The 19267-nt window shown below is 37.9% G+C and overlaps 1 protein-coding gene across 2 annotated transcripts in view; it reads left to right on the top strand.

Moving 5' to 3' along the window:
* LOC121911706 (protein kinase C epsilon type-like) overlaps nt 1-18379 on the top strand; it is a 99475-nt gene extending 81096 nt beyond the window's left edge. For both annotated transcript variants that reach the window (XM_042433482.1, XM_042433481.1), the window contains exons 12-15: nt 10891-11029; nt 12204-12392; nt 16465-16611; nt 16866-18379. In XM_042433482.1, the coding sequence (XP_042289416.1) occupies nt 10891-11029; nt 12204-12392; nt 16465-16611; nt 16866-17012 (622 nt within the window). In that variant the 3' untranslated portion in view covers nt 17013-18379. The remainder of the gene's footprint in view (nt 1-10890; nt 11030-12203; nt 12393-16464; nt 16612-16865) is intronic.
* Nucleotides 18380-19267: the final 888 nt, after the last annotated feature.

Below are 19267 nucleotides of genomic sequence, written 5' to 3'. Positions count from 1 at the left end.
TGGTGTCACAGTAAAGGAAGGAACTGTCAATCATCTCTTGACGTGAAGTGACTTCTGTTTTTCAAGCGAAAGCCACTCAGAGCCTTGAAGAACAAAATCAGCAAAGCAAAAATGCAGGCTGGCGATGCAAGGTGGTAAATTTTATCACAATTGAATAAAACGAACCTTCAACCTTTTATATACTGCATGATAAATATTGTGCATATTAACAAATAAACAGGTATTCTTATCATGTGAGGACCTCCTGCCATTGACTTTTAATGGATAAAACTTAATTTAAATAAAAACAATATCTAAAAACTGACTTTTTTTAAACAAGAAAGAAACACTTACCCATTTTGATATCAGACATATGATCACAAATACTACATTCAGTTGGGATCAGGTCGTCATGCTATTAATTTATTTATCTGCTCCCAATGTTAGTTGAGTGTGTTTGTCGCACTGGCTGTTCATTATCCGTGTACGTGCCCTTAAAAGTAGTGAATATACAAAATGATGGCATGAAATCCTCACGTACAAACACTCACAGTGTTCCCAGATTGAGGAAACAGGCTGGAAAGTGATCAAACATGAATGGTGTATTGTTAAGTGTTTGGAAATTAAAGGTCATTGGAACGTGAGAGAAGATGGTAAATTCCTCTTCCACATTTCACTGCTTTAATCACCTACTTGTATTTCTATCTCTTGTCCTGTTATTGTTTGTTTTTTTTATTTCCTAAAACCCAATAAACTTCACTTCATCCGGGTTCCTCTGGGTTCACCGATTTCCTCCCTTCCGTAGAAATTCAGGGTGATCGTAAAAAGTGTTTATTCACCAAAGAATTGCACAAGTAATTACCACAGAAACTCAGCTGAATAAATAATGAATAATAATAGTTACCCAACTGTTGAAACTGGCATTAAAAATGCTTGTTGCAACAACCAACTTTCCCTGAAGGGTTTAATAAAGTCTCATCTTGTTTTTTTTCTGATCCAAATATAGCCAGGTATGCTTCTTTGAAATACGACTGACATCAACTGACTGAAACAACTTGCCCGACATTAATCAAAGATTGTTAAACTGAGTCATATTTCTTCTCAAGAATTTTTTTTTTTTTTTACTTCTAAAGATGCCAAACTCCCGTGTTGGGCAATATTCTTTTGACTTACAAAAGTACCTCAAATGCTAAGTGTTTTTCATTCGTAACGTAAGCTGTATGTTTTTTAGGGTATTTAACGTACAACATGTCACTCACAGACTGAAATTGTTGCCAAAAGTTCAATGATAAAAAATACTTGACTTGCTGGCACATATTGGTGCTTTAGTGATTAATGTTTCATATTTTAATTAATGGAGTGGTTGCATATAAAAAAGGAGAAACCCCAAATAGAGGATAATGATGTGGCACTGAAAGCGATTAAATCATATATTTCAGATTAAAAAAAAGAAAACAGAGAAATCTCACTGAGTGTTAGCTTAGCTGTGTTTAGCACCAGTGGTAGAAGTATTATGAGCTTGATGTAGTTAAAGTATTGCAGTAAAAGTAGTGGTTTGGTCCCTCTGACTGATATATTATTATATATGACATCATTAGATTATTAATAGTGAAGCATCAGTGTTAGAGCAGCTTGTTACTGTTGTAGCTGCTGGAGGCAGTTAGCTAGTTTAGTCCAGTGGTTCCCAACCAAGGGGTTGGGGCCCCTCCAAAGGGTCAGTAGATAAATCTGAGGGGTCGTGAGATGATTAATGGGAGAGGAAAGAAGAAAAAACAAAGTTCTGATACACAAATCTGTTTTCAGTTTTTGGACTTTTTCTCTAATCTTTGATTTTGGCTGAAATATTGGATCATTTGAACATTTATTGAAATGAAAGCATGTGAGAAGTTTAGAGGGAAAAATCACTATTTGGTGGAGCTGTTAACAACTCATAGACATGTGAAATGTGACCCCGACTACACTCTGCTTTTTGTAAGACGTCAAAAGACAAAAAAATTGTGTTTTAAAAGCTTGTTATATTATCCATTGTGTCAAATCTTCATCTGAAAAGTAACTAAAGCTGTCAAATAAATGTAGTGGAGTAGAAAGTACAATATTTCCCTCTGAAATGTAGTGGAGTGGAAGTATAAAGTAGCATCACATGGAAATACTCAAGTACAATACAAGTACCTCAAAACTGTACTTGAGTAAGTGTACTTTGTAACTTTCTCCACTGTTTAGCACAAAACACAAAGTTCAGCTGAGACTGATGTGAATGTCATTAGATTTGCATGTATTTGGTTTTAAACCACAGTTTTGGACAAACAAAATGGAATAAAAACATCTCTAACACACTATAAATAGCGTGAAACACAATGTCGTATAAAACTGACGCATGATATAAACAAGGCTTAACATACTGGAACTTACTTCCATAGTTAATAATCAGAGGATGTGAAATATGAATCTACCACTCTGTAGTTGTTTTGGCTACATGATGTCCCACCCTGCTGGTGCCTGCTGGACCAGGACTCATTGTTTCACACAGTCTCTGTTACAATGCTTTTATTAATGAAGACGTGAGTTTATAATCACAACATGTGAACGGTGTGTATGTGCTTCTTTAGGTTTTATAACACAGTTTAATCTATATCAATCATCAAAGTTGAAGCCAAAAGCTCGGACCTTTGTTGTTTTGTGTTTGTCTGCGATTGCTTTTGGCTACATAAGGAAGTTTTAAAGTAATACTCCACCCAAAACCTGTCTTGAGAAACAAACACTGACCTACTATAGCGTGAACAAGCAAGAAGTGGCTTATTACTAGACATACAGTACATCTGTTACCAGAAGGGAAGAGATGTGATGTCTGTTTAGATTATTAACTTAAATTATTCAAATAAATCTATTCCGATGGTGAAAACACTGTCTACCTGTTTGTGCAGTATCATTAAAATTACCATGATTTTGCCCAATTAAAGCTTAATCAATGCTGTTGCTGTAACAGATGCCCTGAAATTCTGCTGAAATTGGCATTTTAGCTGTATTTTAGAATAAATATAATTTAAGAATCAACATATTTTGAATATAATTAATCACACAAATGGATAGTCGAAGAGAATATTATATTTCAGGAGAGTTTTATAAGACTTTATTAACTCCTGTACAACTGTACAACTTACGTTTCCATCGACTTCTGGTAACATCGCTACTGTATAAAATTAAATTTTATATAATCTTAATCTCACTGCACATCATTTATTTTATTTCTGAATGATTTAAGAGCAATTGAGCTTCTTCAGGTTCCAACACATCAGCAGTGCTTTATATAAACACAACGGGACCACAGGACCAAAATTTTCACTGTACAGTATACTAATGATAATAATAATAATAATGATAATAAAAATGATAATAATGATAATATCACCTCAAGTTTACAATCTTTACCATTAAAAACATTCTAATTAACTTCATTTTTAGTTGATCTTTATTTAGCTGGATTATTTTTTAGTTCAGATGGTTTTTACTCTGATTTGTATGTAGATACAAAGCAAAAATATAAGACCTGAAAGAAATGTTGGTCATGTAAATGATACCCAACCCCAATGTATGAGTATGACATTCTTTGAAAAAAAAAATCTGCTTTAGATGCTTTTCAACAAGCTCTTTTGTTTGTTTGTTTGTTTTTTTTTGCCCTAAATTGTCATTTGCTGATCAGATTATATCACTGGAATGCACCATGCTGGAGTTTTTCTTCAAAGGTCTTGTGACATAGTTGTTCATCTCCAGAAACCATAAAAAGGTTTTTAAAGTGGACATATCTTGGTTTTTTGTGATTTTCTGTTATTTTTTTTCACATTGTTATGATGTTGGATGTTAAACATGATCAAACATCCAAGATTTGAATGTATGTAAAATGCTCCCTGAAAGTTACCTGGTCTGAAAGCTCTATTTGCAAAGCTACCTCTACTTTTCCATGTAATGACATCAGATTGTTCACACATGCCCACAAACGGCCGTCTGTTCCGAAGCCTTTGCTGCTAAGGTTGTTCCATGGGTTGTTTACGTCATCCACTCACATATCGCAGGTTGGAATTGGGCTTGAACCATAGACTGTATGAAAATATGGATGTACCGTCACAAGTGAGCCGTCGCCATCTTGGCAGTGCGTGACGCTGCCTAACTCCCAGCCAATTAAAAATGGGCAAAGAGGCGGGCCGAATGGCTGAAACAAGCCACCTAGCGGCTGGCAGACCTGTCACTCAAAGCATTATGCATAACTTTACGGCTTAATAAAATTTAAACGAGTGAGTTATAAAAAAAATCATCCCCCGTACAGTTGTCATGAAAGGAGAAAATAGCTATAGAGACAAAAACCATTTTTTATACCAGGCTGTAAACATGTTTATTTCTGCTGTAAAGTTGGGCATTTTAACATGGGGGTCTATGGGGATTGACTCGCTTTTGGAGCCTCAAGTGGCCATATGGGGAACTGCTTTACAGCCCCGGAGGTTGCCGCTTGGCTTGAACATGTACGTATGTGTTTGAGAAGTTTGCATTTCAAATAAAGAACAAGAAAAAGAAGTGAAATCCTGCTACTATTGTTTGTTTGCACAGAGTGGGCTCATCGGGAGGGGGGTCTTAAAGAGACAGGAGCTAAAACGGCCTGTTTCAGACAGAGGCTGAACTGAGGGGCTGCATAAAGGGCCAGTATAAGATAAATAAAGAGTTTTTTGACCTTTAAATCATAGAAATATATTCCAGTAGAGCCCCAGAATAGAAATATAGACCTGGAAATGTGCATGATACGTCCCCTTTAAAGCACAGACTCCAGTTAGCTTTCACAAACACTAAGATTAATGGTTCAGTCTTTCATCATTGTTTTCTCAGTCATGCTGTTTTGATAGAGTGAATATTGCTCTGTCAGACGTTGGCAGACACACACGCACCCACTGCGTGTTAATTCATGATTGCTGAATTGACTGAGCTACCTGATCCGCACCCTCTCTCCCTCCCTCCCTCCCTCTCTCTCTCTCTCTCTCTTTCTCTCTCTCTCTCCCTCGTTCCTGACCCACTTTGTTGACCAGAAGAAGACGAACAACAAGTGTTTTGGGAACATTATGTCCCGACTCTCTCTCTCCCCCCCCACCCCACTCGCCTCTTCCTCTCCCCTCCCTCCTCTCTTCTCCTCTCTTCACCGCCCCTCCATCCTCTCCTCCTCCCTCTCTCTTCCCATCATCCCTCCGATGCTCCTTTTTTTCTCCTATCAGCCCCTCTCGTCGACGCTCGCATCACTACGACCCACCCTCTCACCCCCTCCCAAAAAAGAAAAATATGTTTCAGACAGTAGCAATTTTTTTTTTTTTTTCCTTTGCTTTTTTTCCGCTTCACTGAAGTCTTTAAGAGCAAATAGAAGTTAATGTTTCGATGTGATGCTGTTGGCAGAGCAGGTTCAGACTGGTTCGAGGGCAGATACATGTCTGAGTAAACACACACACACACACACACACGCAGAGTCTACAAGACTTTACTAGAACATCATCGCGCAGCCTGTCAAGGGTTGGGTATCGAACCTCATGACCTTTTGAGAAGCGACTGAAATGTGTCTGTTTCAAACTTTTTCGTCTGCATTTTATTTTCTCGAACGGCTGATGTTGAGACATAATCACATATCTCAGTCATATCTTAACAAAAGCAAAATAAATAAATGTTTTGTCTCCGGTGTAAATTTGAGGTTAGACCACTTGCTCGAAGGCAAAAAAGTATTATTTTCCACCTACAGTCAGTCCTCGCTGACAACAAGTCTGTTATATGATCTGCTGAGCGATGAGTCCTATTTTGTCTACAGACCTGTTTTTTTTTTCTTGCCATCCATTTTATCTTTGTCCTGCTTTGCTTTCTTTTCTTGAATAACTTTGATTTTATGAAGTTTAATATTATTTTGGCATTTTGCATAGTTGAAAGTTGTGCTGGAAAAAAATGTTTAATGCTAAGTTGCGCTATTTTATCTATGAGTTGTAGACATAACTTAAAGATATCAAGGCAACAAGGAGCATCACTTTGAGTAGACTGAATACAGTAGAACTGAGGCAATAAACTAACACGTAATATTATTGAGTAGATTTACTTTGATACTGATTAAAAGTAAAATAATTACTTAAGTTCATCTAAATCATTTGTTTTTGCCAGGAATTAAGTAAACATGAATCAAATTTCCTTATAAAATGTATTTGGGTTTATTATATATCATATTATCACATTAATTTGTGTACATTTGAGTCATTTGTCCAATATATTTTAATCAAAGTTTCCTTACTTTAAATCTACTCAGTAATATAATGTGTCACTTTATTGCTGTAATCTTTTTTAAGTAACCATTGATCACATTTTTATGGTGTGTGTGATTCTTGTGGTGTTGTTTTACCTCCAAGTGTCACCAAGTTATATGATAAAATGATGGAGAAAACTATTCAAATAAGACCTTTAAAAACAGATTTTTTTTTTTGTTTTTGTTTTAAGTATTATCGCACCAACGCTCATTAAATTACATCATGGTTTGTTTTAAATGAAGCTGTAGTTGTTGGCGGAAGCATCTTGGGAAATCTGCACACACCAACATTAACAAAAAGTAAGCTCGTTCCCAAAGTGGTTTTTGTAAATTGTAGTTTTATTATCTAGTTTATTAATATCCTCCCATCCTGATCCGTCTCTCATGCCGCGAATCCACACAGATAAATATACAAGTGGCAACAGTTTGTGTGTGTTTGTATATTTAACCAGATGTGTGTTTGGAAGATGGAGTCACACAGAAGAGGGGATGGAAGGATGGGATGAGTTGAGAGAGAGAGAGAGAGAGAGAGAGAGAGAGAGAGAGAGAGGTTAGCTGTCACAGTGCACAAGGGTTGCCGCTGAGGACGTAATGGAAAAATCACTCAAGATTAACATGAAACACAGGAAATGCTCTCAATTGAGCCTGATTGCCGTGTGTGTGTGTGTGTGTATGTATGTATGTATGCGTGTGTGTGTGTCCAAACAGAACTCCTGACGGCGCTGACAGAGCCGCTGCTGTTTATTGACAGGACGATATTGAACCTTTTCAAAAAAAACAACAAAAAAAATCATGTGAAGGTGATTTCCCTGACTGAAGGAACACCGACGACACTGATGTTGAATGTCAGCTGATATCAAACAATTCCCACAAAAATCTCATCCCAGGAGCCTTTGTCAAGTAAAAAAACTTAATTTTCTGCTTTTTACACATGTAAATACGATGTAAAGGGGGGGTTAGTATGTTTTATGCAAACACAAATGGACAATCTGTATTTTCCAGGAAAAACACAGCAACAGCTTGGCATATTAGCTGATACTTCAACTGAAGCATGATGTTCATGAACTCCTTAACCACTGATGTGATAATACCCTGACATTTACGCTGGCATTTGATTGGTCCTGTATGTAGTTCTGTAGCCCAGCTGGTCACTAACTCATCTGAGTTTATGAGATGTGTTGCTATTGGAGCTAACAAACCACTCTTCCAACCAACTGGCATTAAGTTTTCCACTTGTATTTCTTAATTTGTTCTTAAAGTTGTTAATTTGTTTTTTTTACTCTTCATTGTCTGGCAGTACCATATACTCAATATTCTGTGTCAGCTTGTTCCATCTCCACTCATCTGGGTTTATAAGGTTAAACCATTGTTTTTAGCCTTTCAGAGGCTTTTTAATCCATCTCTTGGACCGGTTGCCAGTCTATCACAGGACTTAAAACGTCCAACTCTTAAATGAAACCATCCACCGAATGGCTTTAAAACAACTTCTTGAATTAGAACACTTGGCTATCACCTCTGTATTACAGCCTTTTAATGACTGTAGGTTTAAAAGTAGATATTTTAATGATCAGGCTCACATTCCTTTTATAACTGAGTGTAGAGAGGAGCCAGCATCTTTATAGAAGGGTTTCTTGCATTACTCATTCTGAAAAACTAAAATTAAATGATAACATGTTTTGAGGGTTTTCTGCCCATATTCCAAAATAAATACTTACACAACTGTAATGATGTGAAACTCATCTGAACTCACATATCTCAGCTTTTAATCTTAAATTTTTATGACATGAATTAATGGATTCGATTCTTATGGTTTTAAAGACGGACATCATCAGCAAAACATCATCAGAATAAAATGAGCAAGACATACTTTGAATTTATGACATAGGAAATATCTGAAATATGAGAAACTCATATTACCATAGACCTTACTGGTCATTCATCTTAATAAACCAGACAAAACAGATGTTGGTTCACGGCACATAAACCTTTTTAATTCCAGTTTAAGCATGACATTTAATCATTAACATTCATAACGCTTTAACAACTAAGTGTCAATAAATACTACAAAGACTAAAACACATAAAACAATAGCAATAAATACTTGTGCAGAGAATCAAAGCATCATGAAGAAAACTGATTAAATTATTTCACAATAAGTAAATTAAGGATATTACGCAATAAATGAAGGATTATATAAATAATGCCCATTTCCTGGTATGCAACCCTGGCCCTAGCTGACAGGCTTCTCATCCTGTAAAACCACAACAAAACATCTACACTTAGATAAATATCATTCCATTAGTGCTGCTGAACACCTGCAGCCACTTAATATTGAATTTTCCTGCAGCGAGGTGATATGTAATACAAAGATTAATGTCAGCAGCCCTTTAAATTCAATCACAAATGCATTAAATACATATGCTATTTTTCTGCTTTGCTGCAGGCGTGCAATTCAGATTTAATGTGCTGGGAGTCGCCTGGAGGTGAGATATGCAAACAGGCAGCCAGAGGGTCACCGGTTTAATTTTTCGTCCGGGGAAATATAGAACAAGTGCTGCTCTTTCCTTCCTCAGCATGAGGCCATCAATGTATCTTTTAGTAAGGCACAGTCCTCAGCTGCTCAGCAGTACAAGACTGTGGTTGTTTTGGGCAGGTAAGAGTGATGAAAGTTTGAGATTGTATATGGAGTTCAGATAAATAAAACCAAACATGCTTTAGCAGACATAGCCAAGGTAGAAAACATTCAAAATGGATTTCTTGGAAGGACAACAAGCTTCAATCAATGAATCAATATGAAAACACTTAACTGCAAGCTGTCAGCTATTCTTAAACATTAATCATCAACCTCTCATACACTCCATTGCACATGTCTTGTGTGAAAAATAGGGTGAGATACTGTACAGCCTTTTAGAGAGAGGGTTCGGCCTTTTTCATTATTTCAAAACTGACTCAAACTCAGGATTGTTCATAACGTTCAGTATTCTTTGTCACCAGAGACTGACCCAAACTTGAACCATTAAGTAAAAACTTGGCTTGACGCCAACTGTCAAGCTTCACTGCATCTGACGTGTCATGTTATTTTTCCATTAGACTCGAGGCACATTAGCATACCATTTGTGGTTTTAACTTTGCACGAGATCCAGATATCTGCAGTAATAGCCGCAAACTGCACATTTTCAATCTAATACTGAATGCACCGTTAATTATATACTGCAATAATTATATGTAGTTGAACAATTATAAAATTGTATAAAGAGGAATCAAGTAGAAGTATGTTTAAAAGGGTTGGTCAAGTTTTTCTAAATTCTGGGAACAATTACTGAAAACTGAAAACTCCACCAGTCTCCATTGATGACATGTATGGCATGTCAGAACCCATGGTCTCTCAAACAAGCTGAAACCAAATTATTTACTGCTTTTCCCCCATTTTTATAAAATAAATCTACCAAGAAACAGGGAATTATTGGTGTATATTCATTGATTTTCTGATACAGGAACAAGTAATGGAAACAAATCTGGTAAAATTCGGATTTAAAAAAGTTCAGGTGACTCGAAAAGTTTTACATTTACCGAAACTCGAACTTGTCTGAAAAGGGACATTTCCTTGGTTTATGGTGCAAATAAACCCCCCACAAATATAAAACATTTGGTTTCCTTGGCAGTGCATAATCAGCAGCTCTTTTGTATGTCTTACCATTTTTCTCACAGGTTTAAATAGTGCAATCAATAACTCAGGTCCTATCAGAGAAGTAATGATGGGACAGAAAAGAACAAACCTTTCACCAGCAAGACACAGCAGCTCTCACACAGGATTGTTCATCTTTTTATTTTTGGGTCTTGCAAAAACAGAACAGTTGCATAAGCTCTTGACTTCAGAAGCACTCACGCACTCCGTCTCCTCCCTGGCTTGTCAGGGCGGCTGTATTTTTGAAAACACCTCGGGCTGAATGGCTGCAGTAGCTGCAAAAAGGAGATGTTGACATTTTTGTAGCGATCAACCATCAAGCCCAGAGCGGCTGCATTCATGACCAACCCTGTCATCTCTCAACACTGCTGCTCTTATCTCTGAGACTGCTCTCTCTCTCTCTCTCTCTCTCTCTCTCTCTCTCTCTCTCGCTCTCTCTCTCTCTCTCTCCCTCCTCAATCTTTTTCTCCCATTCAGCCTGAAACTTTCTCTCTTCTACCAGGTCTGTTCCCTTCCCGTCCTCCTGCTGTATGCTTCTCCTTTTCTGAGAAAAACATGAGGCACATTATGTTTCCAAAAACTAAAAATCCCTGCGGGGATGTGAAAACCTTGTGGATCATTATTGTTGTAAATTAATTTTCTTAAATATGTGTTGCTTTTATGAGAAGCATTCATCACACAAAAGCGCATGAGATGTCTTTAAAATCAACTGAAACACTTAAATTGAATACTAGCTTGACAGATCTTTGTCAAAATGTGAACTGTCCCAAATTACCGTAAAGCTTTTCTGTGTGTTTTATTTGTGTTAAGTTTTACAATCTCTAATAACTTATTGGTAATGTAAGATGTATGTAAGTACATTGTGAATTTTCCTTGCCAATCCTTTCTTTCACCCATACTATCTACTGCTGCTCTGCAGAGACTTGAAGCTGGACAACATACTGTTGGATGCGGAGGGTCACTGTAAGCTGGCAGACTTTGGTATGTGCAAGGAGGGAATCCTCAACGGCGTTACCACCACCACCTTCTGTGGTACACCAGACTACATCGCACCCGAGGTGACCTCAACCACACAAACACACAAACAGCATCCAATGTTCATCCAAACATCCAATGTCAATGTTCAACTATTTGCAGATGATACTCTGCTGTATGTTTCACTGCTTGTCATGAAAATATGTATACTTTATGTAATCAGATTGTCTCACTGAGATCAGGATCTCTTGCAGAGAGACCTGAGTACAGCAGAGGGAAAGAAAACAAACATAGCCAGGCATAACAAAAGCACATACAGCATCAGAAACAATCAAAGACATCACTAATCACAGCCCTGAGGTTTAACGTCTAAAATCGGATCGTGTGATAAGACATTCAAGTTTTAAAATATGTAATTCATTCCATTTATAAGTCTATTTTTAAGTCTTCTCAAGTCTGGTATTTACCTGAGGGTTAACTAGAGTTAAACAGTCCTGAGGTATTTATAAGATTGGACGATTTCAATGCCGGCGCCGTTAGCTGTATGGATCGGTTATGATGCGCACTGGAATTATGGGTTCTTGAGACATTTTCTTTTGCTTGACAGCATTCAGTACAAGCTTGAGTTTATGCAGAGATGTCTGAAGAGCATTGAAGGCAGATTGGAATTTAGATATGGCTTGAGTTGAAGAGGAGCCAAATACATATAAAACTGTGTCATCTGCATAGAAATGGATACTATAAGTTAGTGTTAGAGTGATAATATTGTTATTATCACGTAGCATAAATAGAAAAGGACCTAGCACAGGCCCTTGTGGTACCCCCTTATTTATCCTAAGGAAGGTTGTTTTGAGACAGTTGTGAGACTATCAGTACAGATTGCCAGTGAATGAAACAAGTTCTGTGCAAAGATATCCAAACCAAGACAGTGTAGTTTGTTGAATTATGCAGTGGTCGACACTATCAAAAGCCTTTCAAAGATCAACAAAGAAAGCAGCAGCTGGTCTCAGATTTTAGTATGTTTATTGGAAGTACTCAGTGTGCTTGATCACAGAATAGTGTTTATGAATCAAAACTAAAAATACTTAAATTTGTCTCTCAAAATGATATTGGCTCGCTATACTCAATCTCACTAGCATGAATTTAAGTGTAATCTCAATTTAGGTGGGATTTTTGACTTTGATCTTACCCTTGTGCAATCATATCATACATTCTCCAGCCCTGTTTATGAGTGTCTTCATCTTTGTGTGTGTTTAGATCCTCCAAGAGCTGGATTATGGCCCATCAGTGGACTGGTGGGCTCTGGGGGTGCTGATGTATGAGATGATGGCAGGCCAGCCGCCCTTTGAAGCCGACAATGAAGATGACCTGTTTGAGTCCATCCTCCATGACGACGTTCTCTATCCCGTCTGGCTCAGCAAGGAGGCCGTGTCCATTCTCAAAGCGGTCAGTTAGTGGGAGGTGTGAAAGGAAGGGGGGGGTTGTTCAGTGATGCTTTAAGGTTTGTACAGTACAGAAACCCCCACCATTACGAATCAAGGGTGACCCCGGCATTAGCTCAAAATTTAGTTATACTGTATGGATGCGTTTTTCAAACTCAGTTGTGGACAGTGAGTCCATCTGAACGAGATGTTCTGAGATAGGTTACAGTCAAGTAGAGCTTCAACGATTAGTCAATCAACAGAAAATTAGTCACCAACTGTTTTGATAACTGATTTACTGTTTTGGTTCATTTTTTAATAAAAAAAAAAGGTCCAAATTATTTGATTCCAGCTTCTCAAATGTGAATATTTTCTGGTTTATGTAATCTTCTAAACTAACTAAATATCTTTGGCTTAATGGACTGTTGGTCCAGACAAAAGAAAACATTTTAGGACGTCGCCTTGGGTTTTGGGACATTTTATAGACCAAAGAATTTATCAAGAAAATCATTGACAGATAAATAATTGTCAGTTACTTAGGTGCAGTTTGTATTCAAAGGTAAAAACTCAAGCAACATTTATAGTTTAAAGAACAGTTTTATATAATAACTTTATTCACAGTGAAGTTGTTCTTTTTTGACCTTTTTAGATTTTGTTGAGCCAGAAATCTCTACTCTACAGTTTGTATGTAGTTAGAACAAAATTCATACTCCCATAAGATAAAAATCAAACATGTGTGATGATAACATCATTGGTGACATTTCTGCACGAAGGAATAGACTGAATACCTCTCTGATGTATGAAGAGACTATAAACTAGTTTTAGTCCTAGCTCTAACTTTTGCAGAAGACTCTAAGTTATTTTTAGTTTTAGTTGTGTTGGTTTTCTTTGCATTTCTCCTTGTTTTTTTTAAAAAGCAGTATATGAGCACTAAAGCTTAGTTATCGCACAGTGGGGAAGTCACTTTTTCAAAAAGTCAACCCACATACCATAATGTACTGTAAAGGCAATTTCCTATGACTGTCATAAGCATATATGGCCAGCGACATCCATCCGTCAGCAGTTAGATAAAATGTCTTACCGTACAGTCTAGTCTTTTTATTTTCCAGTGTGGTGTCATACAGCTGCACTATGTGTCTTGAGATTGCACCGTGTCAGATGAGGTCGTAGAACTGACGTTGTTCCGCTCATTGGATGGCTCCACTGCCTCACTCGTGTGTGAATCTATCTGGTGAGTCCTTGTTGTTGTAGAATAAGGCAGCTGCTTTTTACAAAGTTGGCAAACAGCCTTATCTTTGTTGGAAATTTTGTCATCTCCGGTGTAGCCCCCAAAATACTTCCACACACTGCTTCTCAGACACTTCGGTGTCCTTAGTATCCGTTCAGCGTGGCTTTGCTCGCTACTGTCCTTCTCCATTTTTATTTAATAGTTTACTTCACACCTTTTGCGGGATCACAAGGCAAACTACTTCAAATGGTCGGTTTTTCCCCTACGTTCGAACAAAAGTTTGAATTTCCAATAAAAAGTCACAGCCTTATCGCACATAATGAAGAATTTAAATGATATCCAGCTGTAATGGACTTATGGGATTCATAAAGGACTGTTACCTGTTGATGTCTACGTTTCTGTGTCAGTCTTTTTGTGTTTCTGTGTCTGTCTCTTGTTTTTTTTTTGATGTTTTTTTGGCTCCATCTGCTCCGTGTGTCACTGCAGTTTAGTGTTTGTTACTGTCAAATGTGAGTGAATGCAGCTTTTTTCTTAGTGTCATATGTTGATCCGTGTTTCCTGTTCCTGCAAGAACATTGGATAATTCCCACTGTCTTTGATTCCCTGTGTGTGTTTGTGTGTGTGTGTGTGTGTGTGTGTGTGTGTGTGTGTGTGTGTGTGTGTGTGTGTGTGTGTGTGTGTGTGTGTATGTGTGTGTGTGTGTAATGCCACTTGTCTGTCCATTTATTTGTCCATCCAGTTTTTCCATCACAAGCCTTGCGTTTACCTTGGCTGTTGGTGCAGTTTGCCTGCAAAGCCTTGTGGGAAAGTGTGTGTGTTTATGTTGGACAATGTCTTGGACTCTGACCAGTCACTTGACCGGGACTCTGGACTCTGATTGGATATTGCGTCCGACTGAAGGACTTCAGGTCACATGGCCGAGCAGCTTGTTCACCACTCATCCACTTTTCAAACATTTATGTAGAAAAAGCCAAAGTGAACGAGCTATTTTATTTGTGTTCACTGTTTCCATACGGAGAGAAGGTTTGCAACCAGTTCATAAATGAAGTCAAGTCAATTTTTAGGGGCTTTACAATCTGTATAACAATACAACATCCTCTATCCTTGAACCATCGAAATAGAAAAACTCCCCCCAAAAAAACCCTTTAATGTGGAAAAATGGAAGAAAGCTCAGGAAGAGCAACAGAGGTGAGCTCCCTCTTCCAGGATGGAAAGATATGCAATAGATAAAGTACGGAAAAACAGGATGACAGAATTAGTGTATCTTTCTGTGACTCAGACTAACAAGATTCAAATGACGTCTTTCTTCATTATGTTAAGTACTTGTGGTTACATTAACATTACAGGGGGGAAAGTCATGTTTATTGTGCAGAATGTCCTTTGTATTACTGGTGAACATGCGCATCATCCAAACACTTTTAATATCTTTCATGTAGACTCTTCTAGGATAGCTCTCCACTAGCCAAGATCACGAACAATCACACAGCAGGCTTCTCATTCTTACTTGCAGCTGACTGTTGCTTTAATTTAAATAAGAATAGTCACTTGCAGTGGCTTATATCAGCTCTGAGTAGTTTACACTGATGTCCAAAGTAACTGTTGGGTGTTGTCTAGTTAGTATTCTCTCAACAGTATCTCTGCAACCATTTGACACGTGCCAGTTAAAGCAAAAGCTTCATGCCAGACGTGCCATACAGTAGATAGTCTGTTTATGTCAATCAAATCTGATAAAACGGCTTCTTTTGTGGAGAGCTGACGTGCGCTGACACCGGGACACAGGAAAGAAGTGTTTCCTGACGCGTTCCAAAAACCGCGTTGTAAAAGTGTGTTGGCTCACGTTGGAAACAACGGATATGTGTGTTTTGATTCACGTCATACTTGTGTGTTTTGTCCTTTTACTCCTCTGAACCTGAAAGTTGATTTTTTTTTTTTTTTTCAGTTTATTTTTTCTTTTGATGCAACAAAAGTTCCTTCCTAAACAGCCTGTTGATGCTCGTCAGATGAACTATTTTTGGTCTCTTGGGGTGATTGTGTGAAATTTTCTCGGTGTGTGAACTGTTCTCTGCCACAAACGGGTAAAATAAACAGACCCAGAGTCTTGGCGTCGTCCACAGATGACACGTATAAAAAACAAGAAGTACTCAGATTCTTTACTTAAGTAAAAGTAGAAATACCACAATTTTAAAAACACTCCATTACATGTAAAATTTCTCAAATTTAAAATCCTGCTTAAGTACATAATAAAGTACGTTTTTAATACTGATGAATCGGTGCATAAGCAACATTTTATTTCTGTTATTTGAAGATTCAGAATATAAATCTGAGCGACTGTGAAATGATCATTTGTGTAGGCAAGTTCTCACGTATATTTTGTAGAACTTTTCTCTCATCTTTGCGTTTTTGTGAAATTTAATTAATTTTTTTTAAAGTTAAGAGGAACTAACAGACATCTGAAACATGACAAAGAGACGCAGCTACACACTGATTTTATGTGCTGATTTAATAATGCAGCGAAATTAAGAAGCTTATTTAATTTAATTTAAAATTTGAGTCTGAAAAGTGACTAAAGCTGTAAAATTAATGTAGTGGAGTAGAAATATAAAGTAGCAGCAAATTACAAGTATTTTTACTTAAGTACAGCACTTGAGTAAATGTACTTAATTACTGTCCACCTCTGATAAAAAATACATTTTTAGCTGAAAGTAATTGTGACACTTAAGTGCTTCTTACATGAATCACAACCAGCAAGTCGAACAAACTGATATTTACATCATAACAATCCTTTCTTCCTTTACAATTTTAAAGAACTAAAAATATTTCTTTCCCTTTCTCTCTGTCTCCATCTCTCTATTCTTCTGTCACTTCTCAGTTCATGACTAAGAGTCCTAACAAGCGTCTGGGCTGCGTGGTGGCTCAGGGTCTGGAGGAGGCCATTAAGCTCCATTCGTTCTTCAGAGAGATCGACTGGACGCTGCTGGAGCAGCGGAAGATCAGACCACCGTTCAAACCACGCATCGTGAGTTCACGCACACGACAAATAACCACGAGACTGTGAAAAATAGTATTTGCAGGGGGAAGAGGCTAAAATGTGAACATTAGAAGCATTTACTGTTGTTGTATTTTCTCACCAGATCATGGTAGAATGCTCTTTTTAAAACATTTGATCTTATTCGTCTGAGATTGTTGAATGTTCTTCCTTTTTCTACTGACGCTGCTGAAACAGATGACGTCCAAACTCTTAAACCATCTCTCTTGTTCTCTTTCTTCCAGAAAACCAAAAGGGATGTGAATAACTTTGACCAGGACTTTACACGTGAAGAACCTGTCCTGACGCCGGTGGAGGACAGCATCATCAAGCAGATCAACCAAGATGAGTTCAAAGGATTTTCCTACTTTGGAGATGAGACTGTGGCCTAAACGTACATACTCACACACACACATTCACACACACACACACACACACATGTACAATTAACACTCCATACACCACCACTACACCACACCTTCAAGCAAAGACACAGTATTTAAAGAAACAGTGATCTCCTCTACGAAACACGGGCCTCTGGAATGAGACCTCCTGAACACTTCCTGATTCTGACCACTCCAGGAATTATACTAGACCATCTGTATCTCTCTTTATGGTTTCTGTGCTCGTGTTGTTTGTCCATTTGTGCATATCCCATCAAACTGTATGCTCAAGCAGCATGTTAAGTACAGGTCAAATACTGTAAGAAAAATGACCTGATGCTCCCTCGTTTGGTCTGGATTTATTTCTGATGCAAGCAGCGCGGCTGACAAAACCAAACTCTGTGTTGTCAGAGGTGTGTTTTGAAGTAGTTATGTTGACAAAGTTCATAGGCTGTTAGTGTGTGTGTGAAAGAGAGAGAGAAAGAGAATGTGTGTACAAGAGTGCATGCATGCATAGTTGCATACCTCTAGAAAGAGTAAGACTGTCATTTCTGTACATCATGTGCTGTATCCTGTGTCTATATCTGTGTTTAAAGAATGTTTTTCTTCCCTACAAATGTATGTGAATGGAAAAAAATCATTGAACCAATGATTGTATTTAAAGGAAAAAAAAAAGGTCTTGAAAAGTACTTAATTCAGTATGAAAAGTGATGTCAAAGAGATGCAAGAAATCAAAGATTTTTTTTTTTTTTTTTCTGATGAAATCATGATGAAATTAGAGGTTTTGTCAGTGTTTTTATTTCAAAGTCAAGAGTCAAAACTGACAAATGTCAACTGAAGAAGACGCAACCGTAGAGGCGACACTTCGACGTTGACATTTTGAATTTTAGTTGAGCTTTATTCTCAGCGGTTCTTGCCTTGTTGTGGAGAGAAGGTCGCGCAGTTTTTCCTTCTCTCTCCATTTTTTTTTTTAGCTTGTTAGCATTAGCGCTCCCATGTTCCCCTTCTCCATTAAAAAAGTAGGGCTGCCCCCGACCAAAGATTTCCCTAGTCGACTAGTAGTTCAAGCCATTAACCGACTAGCCGTTGCACGTTTACGATATTAATTTGATTATTTAAAAAGAAAATGCTTTGAGTTCCAGGGCTGTGAAAGAATGTTATTAGTAACATTGTTAACACTGTGCTACATTACAGAGAAATACTAAACCGTAATAATGAGCCTTTAAAATATACAAGCGTACGCACGAAGCGAGCCGTCTGTTAGCGACAATGCTAACAGCGCTAAAAGTTAATGATTCCGAATGTGTCTGACCAATCAGCAAGCAGAATGAGTTTTTTTTTTTCAGTCCCGTGGGTCAGTTAGTTCCGTTAAATCTAACAGATATTTCACAGAGGACGGGGTCACTGACTGAGCAACGAGGTTACGCCATAGGCCGCCGAAGGCCGACCAGTGGCGTAACCTCATTGGTCGCCAGGGCGGGGTGTCGCCACATGTCGCCACTTCCTGTATACATTGTTGGAGTTTTTTCCCTGCAGACAGTTGGTCGACTACGAGGCGGCGGCCCTATTAAAAACCAAATGGTACCATTAGCCTCCTTAGCTAACAAACCTACAGTAGCTCACCACTGCGAGTGTCCATTGTTTTGAGTGAGGCACGCTTACAGTGTTAACAAGCTCTTTTCCATCTAACTTGATACTTGACATTGACACAAGTTGTCCAGTGAAGCCAAATAATGAGCTGAAATGCAAAAATGTCATGGGAGCCTTTTACAAAAAAAAAAAAAAAAAAAAAAAAAAGAGGATTTATTTTAGTTCAAGTGCTTGTTACTGAAACTCTCACACCGCACCTTCTGGAGCAAGGTCGACTCCTTAAATCCTTATCCATGACCACTTGATCCTTGAAATGCTTTGTGTATATGTGTGTGTGTGTGTGTGTGTGTGTGTGTGTGTGTGTGTGTGTGTGTGTGTGTGTGTGTGTACAATAACTAACTGTGTGCTCAGTTGCTGTACTGGACCTGCAGTCTGTAACATGACAAACCAACCAAACCCCCATGATTCCACATGAAAGCGGTGGATCGTACACGGAGGTGAATGTGTCAGCACATGTGACTGAATGTGTGTTCAACTGAATGTATTTGCTCTGCGATATGTGTGTGTATGTGTGTGTGTGTGTATGTGTGTGTGTATATACGTGGAGAGCCCTCTTCATGTTTTATTTCTTATTTAAAACGTCTTTTTTTGTTTTTATGTCGTGTTGTTTTTTT

This window comes from Thunnus maccoyii, chromosome 14 (assembly GCF_910596095.1).
Source record: "Thunnus maccoyii chromosome 14, fThuMac1.1, whole genome shotgun sequence".
In the NCBI taxonomy this organism is placed as follows: Eukaryota; Metazoa; Chordata; class Actinopteri; order Scombriformes; family Scombridae; genus Thunnus; species Thunnus maccoyii.
The sequence above is the reverse complement of the archived record's forward strand: the minus strand, read 5'-3'. Positions and strand labels throughout refer to the sequence as shown.